General features: G+C 45.5%; 1 protein-coding gene across 8 annotated transcripts in view; it reads left to right on the top strand.

Annotated features, from left to right (window-relative positions):
- Positions 1 to 13,804, top strand: part of adgrv1 (adhesion G protein-coupled receptor V1) — an 838,553-nt gene that overhangs the window by 144,256 nt on the left and 680,493 nt on the right. For all 8 annotated transcript variants that reach the window (XR_005461637.1, XM_038805279.1, XM_038805282.1 and 5 more), the window contains 3 exons: positions 567 to 747; positions 1,504 to 1,667; positions 11,706 to 11,829. Coding sequence is in view for 7 of the 8 variants with exons in the window: in XM_038805279.1 (XP_038661207.1) it covers positions 567 to 747; positions 1,504 to 1,667; positions 11,706 to 11,829 (469 nt within the window). In the remaining variant the exon portion in view is untranslated. The remainder of the gene's footprint in view (positions 1 to 566; positions 748 to 1,503; positions 1,668 to 11,705; positions 11,830 to 13,804) is intronic.

Here is a 13,804-nt window from a genome sequence, read left to right as displayed (position 1 = left end):
CCATCACGGGCCAGAGAAGGGCCACGGGGGGCCCGCCGACCGGCGCGGCGCGATTCCCGCCCCCGCCGAATCGCGGGGGGGGGGGGGGGGGGGGGGGGGGGCGGAGAACTCGGGACACGGCGGGGGCGGGTTTGACGCCGGCCCCGGGCGATTCTCCAACACCCTGGGCGGTCGGAAAATCCCGCCCCTTATTCCTGTCAGCTCCTCCGGGCCTACAATGTTCCTCCATTTCTGGCTTGTTGAACTTTCTTGATTTTAAACATTTAATTGGTAGCTGTCAAGGTCTCAAATTCTGGAATTCCCTTTCTAAACGTCACAGTCTCTCTTTCTCCTTTAAAGTCTCAGCTTAAAATCCACTTCTTTGAGCAAGATTGGTCATAATAGCTCCTGATATAACTCAGTGCCATTCTGTTTGATCATGCTCCTGTGAAGTGCTGGGGGATGTTTTCATATGTTAATCACGCAATATTAATACAGATTTATTTATATCAACTTCAATTAAAAACACTAAAAAAAGATTCATGTCTGCTGTTTATCTTTATTTCATTCTTTTGGCATGTTATCAGCTGGATGAACATTATTCTGCAATACTCAGCAGCCATAGTATTCCACCAAGCACATTAGGAGCTGCTACGCAGATCAACATTACAGTTTTGAAGAATGATGATCCCCATGGTGTGATACAATTCATCACTCAAAAATTTACTGAAACTATAAATGAAAGCAAGGGAGATACTTTGTACACAGGTAAAATAACTCATGGAGTCATTGTGTTATCGATGTTCAAACACATCCCCTTCTAAATGAAATAACAGAAAAGTAGTAATTTTTGATCTAATGTAAAATTAGTTTTACTGAAATAATTAGCATATATAGAGATAATATAAATTATAAAAAATCTTTGGTTGAAATTGGTTTGGCCTTGAAGTGTAAAGCCTCGTCATTTTGTAATCAAGGCCTGTACCCCAGATGTGTCATTGGATCAGTTGCTTTTAAAGGCAAAAAATTGTTGGCAGCACTCGGCAGATCAGCCAACACTCCTGGAGAGGGAAATGGTTCAGAAATTGTTTTACATTGATGACCTTTTGTCAGGACAGGAAAAAGTTGGACAAGTTCTTCTTGTTGCGATCTATTTTAAATAACTTATGCCTCTAGAACTACACTTACGGGCAGCACGGTAGCACAGTTGTTATCACTGTTGCTTCACAGCGCCAGGGTCCCAGGTTCGATTTCCGGCTTGTGTCACTGTCTGTTCGGAGTCTGCACGTTCTCCCCGTGTCTGTGTGGGTTTCCTCCGGGTGCTCCGGTTTCCTCCCACAAGTACTGAAAGATGTGCTGTTACATAATTTGGGCATTCTGAATTCTCTCTCCGTGTACCCGAACAGGCGCCAGAATGTGCCGACCAGGGGCTTTTCACAGTAACTTCATTGCAGTGTTAATGTCAGCCTACTTGTGATAATAAAGACTGGTATTATAATGAAGCATTTTCTTTTCATTTATCAGCAACCTTTCCTGTCATACGTGATCGAGGAACCTTTGGCGATGTTAGTGTGTTCTGGATTGTGGACCCTATTTTCACAAATGATGTTTACCCAGTCCAAGGTGTGGTCAACTTTACAAATGCTGAATCGTCAAAGAATATCACTCTCCAGTCCCTTCCTGATGCAGTGAGTTCTGTTTTTTCCAGTTCAATGTATTCTAATTAAAATGACAGGTTTAATTAAACAAGCTAAGACTCATGTTCAGATGATATAAAAATGTTGGAGAAATTGAAGGTTTAAAGTTCTGGGGTTGTGGGTTAGGGGAAAGTATGTAGAGCGGGTGGAGTTTAGGTTGAACTGGCTCTGGTTCTCTTTCCCCTATCTAACTTAATTTATAAATTCTAATTAGTTATGGAACTGAACCTATCTTTTGCCTGCCACATCTGCATCCCAGCAACAGTTTGAGGACATGTTCGCAGATATTCCCAGATCGTCTCAAATTATTTTCTTGTGCCTTCTTATGACTGGTGGTTGAAATTGGCTGGACAGAAGAGACATTATTACTGGGCACACATTCCCTTTGGAGGACTTTTTAAGTGGAAGAGGGCCTCGAGCTTCACCTCTCAATAGGCTGGGTAATAGTTTGAGATTTGGGAGCTGGAGCTTCTCTTGCACCTTTGAATGCACCATTCATTCCTCTTAAATTCCCGGACTCCTTCTACTCCTGTTACTGAGTGGGGGTCATGACTAGGTGAAAGCAGTTGGTTAAATTCTTGCCTTGGTGCACTTCTGGGCACGATTCTCCCAAAAATGTTAAAGTGTGATTTTGGGTGGGTTTGGCAGGGTGTTTCCTGCCGGCTTTTTGGGTGACATCCTGACCTGTATTCATCCACACATAGTCAATTTTTGAGAGCTTGGGGAGATTCTCGCCAGTCAAACTGGCATTTAGAAATGTTTTCCGCCTGACCGGTACCTCAAAGATCAGGGCGGCACCTTGAAAGGGTGCCGCGATCTCTCGCTTTTCATAAATTTAGAGTACGCAATTCTTTTTTTTTTCACAATTAAGGGGCAATTTACTGTGGCCAATTTACCTACCCTGCATATCCTTTTGGGTTCTTGGGGTGAGACCCATGCAGACACTGGGAGAATGCGCACACTCCACACGGACAGTGACCCGGGCCTGAGGTCAACCGCCCTTCTGGACCCCACAACCACCCCCTCTTTCATGGGCATGGCCACCCTCGGGTCCTGACTGTTGGTGCCATCCTGGCACTCTGTTACTGGAAGCCTGGCACCCAGCAGTTCACGTGACACCCTGGCACTTTTAGGGTTCCACCCCCGCCCGCGCCCCCCCCCCCCCCCCCCCCCCCCCCCCAACCCCCCAAGTGAGCACACTCACTATTGGGTTGCTGAGGCCTGCAGCCTTTCTGGACCACTGCCCTTTCTGGACCCCACAACCATCATACCCCCTCTTTCATGGGAATGACCACCCTCAGGTCCTGACCCTTGGTGCCAACCTGGCACTCCGGTACTGCCAGCCTGGCACCTAGCAGTTCACCTGACACTTTCAGGGTGCCAGGTTGGCATTGCTAGATTGCCCGGGTACCGGGGAAGTGCCAGGTCACTGCCCTGCCCAGTCCCCAAATGCCTGGAGGGTTCTAATGGCTTCCAAGACCCCTGGTATGTTACCTGATATACAGGTATCCAGGCCTAAATTTGAGCTGGAGAGAATGAAAATGCAGTGCATTCCGTGCATGTGGGGACGAGATCTGTAACTTGTGCACGTACTTTGTGCACTGGCAAGGTAAGCAATGGGGGTTGGAATCCTCAAGCCCACTTCCTTTCTTTGCTGCACTGACATTACCATGGGCTACCTCAAAAATTCTTCCAGCTTGCCCTTTTTAGATCCAGTTGCTCTGAGCCAGCACAAGTTCCATTTTAGGTTTTGTGAAGGCCACAACATTAGGGAGTTGTCATTCATAAAGAGCAAGGAACTAACTGCTGTGCATCTATATCCCATGGTGCCACATTCACTGTCACACTGCAGTCATGTGCCAAGTAACAATGCATCAATCTGCTAGCCACATGATACATTGGATGAAGTCCCAGTGCTTGAGTCTGAAGCATGTTTATTTTGAAATAATAGGATCCAGAAGACATAACTGGAGTTGAAGAATAGGTTACCTTAAGCGTGTCACTGAGATATTCTGAGTGGGGAGTGAAACTATTTTACACTGGTTTAATCTGTAGAGTAAGTTGAACTAGATGAATCTGCTCTGGTAAGAAAAATTACTCCGTTAGAATGCAATGTAACATGAATTTCTCACAATGGTAATGAGTGTCCCAATCAACACTATCTTCCAGAATTTATTTCCCCTCACTCTCCTGGAACAGGTATCTAAGAGTGAATGCCTATACAACAATAGTTTAAACAATTGACCCCACGCAGACTCTGTTATTTCAGTGGGATCACGAGATGAGATGACCAGCATGCACTTGCTGTGCATGCTCCAATGGAGCTGAGTTGATGATTATCTTAATGTACTTCAGTATGTAGTAAGAATCAATAAGAGTTGCATTTATATAGCACCTGTGGGGTAGCACGATGGCACGGTTGTTAGCACTGCTGCCTCATAATGCCAGGGACCCAGGTTCAATTCCAGGTAACTGTCTGTGTGGAGTTTGCACTTTCCCCCAGTATCTGCGTGGGTTTCCTCCGGGTGCTCCAGTTCCGGGTCTATGAACATAGACCCCAATATCTCAGTGACACGCTTAAGGTAACCTATTCTTCAACTCCAGTTATGTCTTCTGGATCCTATTACTTCAAAAACTGGTGTTCCAATTCCCAGAACAAAGAACAATACACCACAGCAACAGGCCCTTCGGCTCTCCAACCCTGCGCCGCTCACGTGTCCTGTCTGGACCAACTGCCAGTGCAGTGTATCCTTGTATACCCGGTCTGTTCAGGTGACTGTCCAGATAAGTCTTAAAGCTCGTTAATGTATCTGCCTCACCCACCTCACTTGGCAGTGCATTCCAGGCCACCACCACCCTCTGTGTAAAAAAAAAACTTCCCCCGCATATCTCCACTGAACCTTTCCCCTCTCACCTTCAACTTGCGTCCCCTTGTAATTGTCATTTCTATCCACAAAGATGTGCAGGTTAGGTGAATTGGCCATGATTAAAAAAAAATGCCCCTTAGTGTCCAGGGATGTACAGGTTAGATGTGGTTACGGGAATAGGGCGGAGGAATTGTCCTAGATGGATTGTTCTCTCAGAGGGTCAGTGCAGACTCGATGGGCTGAATGGTCCCCTTCTGCACTGTAGAGAATATATGATTCTTATTGTGAAAGATGTTGCAAGTTATAGAAACATAATCGAACAAAAACGGATGCTGGGCTAAAAGTAGGTGGGGTGGCTAAAAGCTTAGCTGAAGAATTATGTTTCAAAGAGAGGAGAGAGATTTAGGGGAATTTCAGAAAATAGACCCTCAATTACTGAAGGCACAGTCACAAGTGTTGGTACAAAGGTTGTGAGTCAGAGAAATCAAAGAGGATTGAATCTTCACCAACCACCCCCGAGCACCACAACACATCATTCTTGGCACAGACAATTTTTACTGTTTTAAAAAATTAATTTATGAGATGTAGGCTTCGCTGGTTAGGCCAGCATTTATTGCTCATCAGAAGGTGGTGGGGAGTTAGTTGCCTTCTTGAGCCGCTGCAGTCCTTGAGGTGTAGGTACAGTCACTGTGCTGTTCAGGAGGGAGTTCCAGGATGTTGCCGGAGGTTTGGAAGGTGCTGTCGAAGGAACCTTGGTGAGTTACTGCAGTGCATCTTGTAGGTGATACAGGCAGCTGTCACTGTTCGTCGGTGGTGGAGGGTTTAAATATTTGTAGAAGGGGGAGCAGTCAAGTGGGCTGCTTTGTCCTGGACGGTGTTGAGCTTCTTGAGTGGTGTTGGAGCTGCACTCATCCAGGCAAGTGGGGAGTATTCCATTACACTCCTGACTTGTGCCTTGTAGATGGTGGACAGGCTTTCGGGGGGTCAGGAGGTGAGTTACCCGCTGTAGGATTCCTAGCTTTGACCTGCCCTGTTAGCCACAGTGTTAATATGGCTAGTTCAGTTCAGTTTCTGAAAAATGGTAACCTCCAGGATGTTGATTATGGGGGATTCAGCAATGGTAATGCCATTGAATGTCAAGGGGTGGTGATTAGATCCTCTCTTGTAGGAGATGGTCATTACCTGGCACTTGTGTGGCGCAAATGTAACTTGCCACTTTTCACCCCAAGCCGGATTTTGTCCAGGCCTTGCTGTAGTTCGACATGGACTGCTTCATTATCTGAGGAGTCGTGAATGATGTTGAACATTGTGCAATCATCCACAAACATCTCATTTCTGACCTTATGATGGAAGGGAGGTCATTGATGAAGATGGTTGGGCCGAGGACACTATCCTGAGGACCTCCTGCAGTGATGACCTGGAGCTGAGATGATTGACCTCCAATCACCACAACCATCTTCCTTTGTGCCAGGTATGACTCCAATCAATGGAGAGTTTTGCCCTTGATTCCCATTGACTCCAGCTTAGCTAGGGCTCCTTGAAGCCATACTCAATCAAGTGCTGCCTTGATGTCAAGGGCAGTCACTCTCTCCTCACCTCAGGCATTCAGCTCTTTTGTTCATGTTTGAACCAAGGCTGTAATGAGGTCAGGGCTGAGTGACCCTGGCAGAACCCAAACTGAACATCATGAGCAGGTTACTGCTGAGCAAGTGCCGCTTGATAGCACTGTTGATGATTCCTTCCATCACTTTTCTGATGATGGAGAGTAGACTGATAGGGTGGTGATTGGCTGCGTTGGATTTGTGTAGTTCCTGGGCAACTTTCCACATATCCAGTGTTGTAGCTGTTTTGGAACAGCTTGGCTAGAGGTGCTGCCAGTTCTGGAGCACAAGTCTTCAGTACCATTGCCAGGATATTGTCAGGGCCCATAGTCTTTGCAATACCAAGTGCTTTCCGCCGTTTCTTGGTAGCATGTGGAATGAATCGTATTGATTGAATACTGACGTCTGAGGTGCTGAGGATCTCCGGAAGAGATCGAGATGGATCATCCACTCGGCACTTCTGGCTGAAGAATGTTGCGAATATCTCAGTCTTATCTTTTGCACATATGTGCTGGGCTCGTCCATTATTGAAGATGGGGAAATTTGAGGAGTCTCCTCCTCCAGTGAATTGTTTAATTGTCCACCACCGTTCATGGCTGGATGTGGCAGGACTGCAGAGCTTAGATCTGATGAGTTTGTTGTGAAATCACTTAGCTCCATCAATTACTTGCTGCTTATGCTGTTTGGCACACATGTAGTCCTGTGTTGTAGCTTTACCAGGTTGACACCTAATTTTTAGGTATGCTTGACGTTGCTCCTGGAATTCTCTCTTGCACTCTTCATTGTACCAGGGTCGATCCTCTGGTTTGATGGTAATAGTAGTGGGGGAAATGCTGGGCCATGAGGTTGCAGATTGTGGTTGAATACAATTCTGCTGCTGCTGATGGCCCACAGCGCTTCATGGATGCCCAGTTTAGAGTTGCTAGATCTGTTCAAAGTCTATCCCATTTGGCACGGTGGTATGCCACACAACACGATGGAGGGTATCCTCAATGTGAAGACGAGACTTTGTCTCCACAAGAACTGTGTGGTGGTCACTTCTACCGATACTATCATGGACAGATGCATCTGAAGCAGGAAGATTGGTGAGGATGAGGTCAAGTATGTTTTTCCCACTTGTCGGTTCCCTCACCACCTTCTGCAGTCTAACTATGTCCCTGAGGACCATCCAGGTCGGTCTGCGATGATACTATTGAGCCAATCATGGTGATGGAAATTGAAGTCCCGCAACCAGAGCATATTCTGTGCCCTTGCCAATCTCAGTGCTTCCTCCAAGTGGTGCTCAACATGGGGGAGTACAGATTCATCTACTGATGATGGCCCATACGTGGTAATCAGTAGGAGGTTTCCTTGCCCATGTTTAACCTGAAACCACTAGACTTCATGTGGTCCAGAGTCAATGCTGAGGCCTCCCAGGGCAACTCTCTCCCCACAGTATATCACTGTGCTACCAACTCCCTGGTTGGACTGTCAACATACTGTATCAAAAGGCCCTCCTGGACAAATAAACTGCTCTCCATCCAAGCCCCTGTCTGTAAGGGATTCCCAGTCAAATTGAGGGAAGTTAAAATCGCTCATTACGACTACCCTGCTTTTTTCACATCTTTTCATAATCTGACTGCACAACTGCTCCTCTGTCACCTGCTGGCTGTTGGGAGGTCTATAGTACACTCCCAACATTGTGATTTACAAGACCCTCCCTCCAGTGTGTCCTCCCTCGACACAGCTGTGATCTTCTCCCTAAACAGCAATACAACTCCCCCAACTCTTGTTTTCCCCTTCTGTCCCGCCTAAAACAACAAAATCCTGGAAACTTAAGCTACCAGCCCTGTCCCTCCTTTAACCATGTCTCCATAATTGCAAACACATCATAGTTCCCTGCTGTAACCCAGGCTCAGTTCATCTGTTTTACCTGTTATACTTCTTGCATTGAAGCAAACGCACTCCAGACCCACAGTCCGGCTGAGCTCCGCGGTTGAGCTCCGTGGCTTCCCTCTGCCTGTTATTATTCTGCGCTATGTTTATCTCAATCTCACCTTTCTCCCCAGTCTCCACACTTACTGGCCTGCTGTTCCAGTTCCCACCCCCCTGCCATACTGGTTTAAATCCTCCCGAACAGCACTAGCAAACCCCATAATGTTGGACAGCACATTCAATTTCAGACTAGACGGCGCCTCGCCAGACAGATGGCAGTGGGTTTCACCTCCAGCATTGCATTCCCAAAGTGCAGGTCATCATAGATTGCACCCACCATCAAGGCATAGTGTAACTGCCAGTCAGATTCATCAACTTCTGCCTGGTCTGTGACCTCAAGAAGAGCTTCCGCCATGTGTTCATTTGCTTTCCTGGCAGCTGCCATGACTCCATTTGGCAGTTCCTACTACCTCAGATTTTCACTCCAACCTACGATGTGCATGAATGGATCTGCGGGAACAAGGGACATTCCTTGACAACATGGCTATACAATCTTTTCTATGTGATGTGACCATCAATTCGCTAGATACACGATTGGAAGTAAACTGTGGTTTTAATAGTCTTACAACTAAGCCAGCCTGCGACCAGAGGAACTGAAAGCAGGCTTACGGCTGCAGAACTTTATACTTCCGGTTAGTGGGAGGAGCCATGGGCGGAGCCAAGGATGGAGCCCAGTACAAACTCCTCATCTCCTCCTATGGGCAGAGCCGCGCAACGGCTCACATACAGAGCCCACAAGGACACAATACAACGCAAGGCAATACAGTGTGAATTATGAAGTATATAATTCACCACACTATGGAACCCCAGACAGGCACAGGCAGTACAACCAATAGCAATTGCTAAGCCAGACAACAAGTCAGGAGGTCAGCGAGCTTTTGAAGATGCATTCCCAATGCTTGGATAGGATGAATAGTTTCCTGCAGTAATCATTGTGGTGGTTTGTTGTGCTCTCCATTACATGGCCCTTCAGAAAGATGTGGCCCTTGAGGATGGTGAGGACCTGGAAGGAGACAGTTTGTTAGGGTAGGAGCAGGAAAAAAGAAAGGAGGCGGGATTGGTAACAGCGGGAAGAAGCTGTTTTTGAATCATTAAGTGCGTGTTCTCAGATCTTTGTATCTCCTGTCCAATGGAAGAAGTGGGTCATGATGGATGCAAAGAGAGATCAGTTCAGTTCATAAGAGGGTCATTCAGGAGACTGGTAAAAGCGGGGAAGAAGTTGTTGTTGAATCTTCTACCCGATGGAAGAGGTTGGAATAGAGAATAACCCGGGTGGGAGGGGTCTTTGATTATGCTGCGCATTATCACAAGGCAATGGGAAGTGTAGACAGAGTCAATGGATGGGAGGTGGATTTGCGTGATGGACTTAGTTGTGTTCATGACTCTCTGTAGTTTCTTATGTTCTTGGGTCAAGCAGTTGCCATACCAGGCTGTGATGCAACCAGATAGGATGCTTTCTATGGTGCATCTGTAAAAATCGGTATGAGTCAATGTGGACATGCCAAATTTCCTTTGTTCCCAGGAGGTATAGGTGTGGTTGTGCTTTCTTGATCATAGCATCGAAGCGGGTGGAACAGGGCAGATTATTGGTGATGTGTACACCTAGGAATTTGAATCTGTCAACCATCTCCATCTCGGCACCATTTATGTAGGCAGGGTTGTGTACGACACTTCTCTTCCTGAATTTGATGACCAGCTCTTTAGTTTTGCTAACATTGAAGGAGAGATTGTTGTTGTTGCATCATGCAACTTTGTTCTCTGTCTCTCTCCTGTACTCTGACTCATTGTTGTGTGAGATCCGATCCTCTACAGTCGTGTCATCGGCAAACTTGTAGATGGAGTTGGAGCCGAATTTTGCCACACAATTATGTGTGTATAAGGAGTGCAGTAAGGTGCTAAGTACGCAGCCTTGTGGGGACCTGGTATTGAGGACTATCTTGGAGGAGGTGTCATTGTTTACCCTTTCTGATTGTGGTCTATGGGTCAGGAAGTCGAGGATCTAGCTACAGATGGAGGAGCCAAGTTCTAGGTTTTGGAGTTTAGATACGAGCTTGGCTAGGATTATGGTGTTGAAGGCAGAGCTGTTATCATTGAATAGGAGTCTGACATAGGAGTCCTTGTTGTCGAGATTCTCCAAAGGTGAGTGAAGGGCCAGGGAGATAGCGTCTGCTGTGGATCAGTTGTGATGGTATGCAAATTGCCGTGGATCAAGGCATTCTGGAAGTGTGGAGTTGATGTGTCTCATGGCCAACCTCTCAAAGCACTTCATAATGAATGATGTCAAGGTAGTCATTGTGGTACGTTGCCTGGTTCTTCTGGGCACCGGTACAAAGATGGTCTTCTTGAAGCAGGTGGGAACATCGGAATGGAGTTGGGAGAGTTTGAAGATGTCACACAAAGCACCCGCCAGTCCGAGAAAACCATGGCTGGGGGATCGGAGAATCCAGCCCGAAATGTTTCTCACCTCATGGCAAAAATTCAGCTAAGGTTTTTTTTGTGGGATTCCAGCGCTGCAGTAATTTACAGAAATGGAAAGGCACACAGCAATGAACAGATTTAAATTCAAAGGTTTTAGCATTGAGAGACTGTAAACCGATGTTATTTAGCTAGCCCAGGGATGGTGGCTGAGCAGAAGTTGTTACAAGATAGGGGACAATGCAGCAGAGTTATGGATTAACCAGACAGGAAAACATAGCGTGTGGAGGTGACAAGGCAAGTATGAGGCAGACAGACATTGAGGCAGTGGCAGAGTCAAGTGATGTTACAGTGTTGGAATCAGGTGTCCTAGTGCGGAAATGGAATTGATATTTCTGCTCAGGATCAATTGGGAGTTGAGGATGTGAGCAGTCTGAATCAACCTGAGTGGGCGATGGAATAAGTGGCATGATGCAGAGTTTAGGATAGGGGCTGAAGGTAGTTAAGGTATTACATTTTATACGTAAATAAATTCATGTAGGTATTGTAAATCATTAATTGGGTTAAGAAGAATAACTGAGCAATATTCAGCAAGTTATGCTTGTGTAAATACATTCATTTGCTTTACCTTTAGTTTTACAGAACAGCTTTTGTATGTGTTTTGGATAAGTTGTAATGTATAGAATTTGAGCTTCTATCTTTTCTACCTTTGAGTTTCATTAGAAGCGTAATTATAACAGGGGTGATAACTGTGAGAATTTAATAATATAATTTAAATGCATCATGGATAATGTTTTACTCTCATAGCTTTAAATCTCAATTGTTTGAAGACTTGACTATCCAAAAGTGTTAAAAAACTAGTATGCTATAAGTACTTTATAAATGCCATCAATTACATGGAGTGCCTGAGTATGAACATTACCAGCAATTATGTAAACACTGGAACAAACATAATATTGACCAAGATAATTAAGGCTTGTATGTCTGCAGGAAATGTAATACCCAATAGTCCAGTTAAGATATTCCCTGAAGTATTTGGGTGAGTCTTTTGTAAAATCCTAACTACTGAAGTGGAAACAAACCTGTCATTTACTCATTGTAGAGAAAACACTTCACACAAACCATGGAATTCCAAGTTAATTTACTTTGCTATCTTTGTAATCTATACCCAGATTCCTGAGGAAATAGAAACCTTCACAGTCATCCTTTGGAATACCACTGGAGGTGCCAAACTTGGAAGTGTACTTAATGCAACTCTTCTTATTACTAAAAATGATGATCCCATTTATTTTGAAGGTTTGGGGTCATTTATTACAATTTTTTTCTGAATGCATTTTGTTAAATTTCTTCAACTTTTTCATTCTCGATAAAAATGAGTTAATAGAGGATTGTGTGGTTTTGTGGAATGTTTCTGTCGTTTCACCTTTGACCTCAAATTTTGAATCCAAGTACGCTGATAGGGTAGAAGTCTCCTTTACAGATGTTATCATGTGGAATAAATTATCTAGAAAGTTGACTATTCAACCCAATATATCTATCATCGTATTTATGTTGCACATGAACCTCCTTCATCTAACATATCAGCATATTCTTCTGTCCCTTTTTCTCTCCTATGCTCACCTAACTTCCCCATAGCAGCTTTATATGTAGCTCTAATATTCATCCCAACTAATTTTGTGGTTCCCCATTCTTACCGCACTTTGGGTAAAAATTTTCTTCCAAATTCCCTGTCATTAACTAGGTTATGCTTGTGCCCTCAAATTTTGATCTCCCCATAGTGAAAACATTGGCCGTAACTTTCTGGCTGTTCCAGTCTCGCTGACAGCGAACCCCCCGCTGCTGCGTTTCCCAGTTACGGGTGGTGCAAAATAACAGGAAACCCCGTACTTAGTGGTGGGACCAGAAGACCCCACTGCTGGCCAATGGTGGGCCACCTGCCCCACCACGACACACTGTAAAGAGGAGGGGTTGGTGCAGAAAAACCCACCCATCTACTCTACATCTACCCTCTCAAATAATTCTAATTTTATAGACTCCAATCAGGAGTTTTCTCTACTGGAGAAAAGGAGTCCCAGCACGTTCAGCTGTTCTGGAGAGATTTCGAGTGAGATTTTTCCAAAACATTATGCAGTGCAGGATTCTCCGTTCGTTCACGTCAGTGGGATTGATTCCCCGTTGCCCCCGCAGTGAATGGAGTTTTGGCTGAGTGTGCCAAATTGTCTTTTCTCGCTGACAGCAGGAGCAGGGTAAACTCTGAACTGAGAATCCAGCCGAAGTGGCATTTTGGACTGGTTTTGCTGGGTGATTTCTGCAGGGTGTTTGGGCGCGCTCTAAATCTCTATTCACCCACATGTAGGAATTTGTTTGGAGCTTGGGGAGTTTCTTATTAAAAAACCTCACACAACAAATCTGTTTCTGCACTGCGGAACTGAAAACGCCGGCAAGGCCGACGAGATTGGACCACTAATTTTGAAGGGTGCCCAGATCTCAAAGTTTGGTTGATGGTCCCCCACATTCCCACTCATGGACATCGTGAACCCCCTGCAGACATGGGCAATGCCCCCAACCCTTGACCATGGAGGGGCAACCACCACCCATCACTAAAGGTCCACGTAACCTCTCACCCCACACCAACCAGACATGAGGGTGACCTGGCCCCATCCATCCTTGTCGGCATTACCACCTCCCCCAAGTGAGAATACCCTGCTATGGGGTCGCTGAGGGATCCCCAACCTTGTACGGCTGTATCAGGTCCCCCTCTTTCATGTGCATGGCGCTCCTCAGGCCCAGTCCCTTGGCACCTGGCATGACTCATTTAAATATGCTGATCTGGATTACATAGCAGGTTGGGTGTATTGTGTGCATCTTGGCGCCCACCGCAAAACCTTTTTTTGGTGTATCCCGTTTTGCAGCCAATGTACTGGGATCAGCACCAGGCACAAAGCAGTGGAAAAATCACAGCCATAACCTTTCAGTTTCTGATTGCATGCTCTCAAATTTTTTATGCACTATTCCAATGCCTCTCTAATATGGCCTTATTTACCTGGTTTGTCACCTTTAATGGCTGTCTACCCCTAGCTTTCTCTGCTCCTCTACCCCATTTAGACTCTCAACTCTTATTTTCTAGGGAGTACCTGGTTTCCTTTTTTTTTTCTATCAAAATATAATAACTGACACTTATCTATATTGAAATTAATTTGCCAATTACACACCCATTCTGAGAGTTTATTAATATTGTAATGTATTCTGTTGCAGTCTCTCTCAGTATTAA

Source organism: Scyliorhinus canicula, chromosome 8 (assembly GCF_902713615.1).
Source record: "Scyliorhinus canicula chromosome 8, sScyCan1.1, whole genome shotgun sequence".
Classification (NCBI taxonomy): Eukaryota; Metazoa; Chordata; class Chondrichthyes; order Carcharhiniformes; family Scyliorhinidae; genus Scyliorhinus; species Scyliorhinus canicula.
This window is presented reverse-complemented; position numbering and strand designations above follow the sequence as displayed.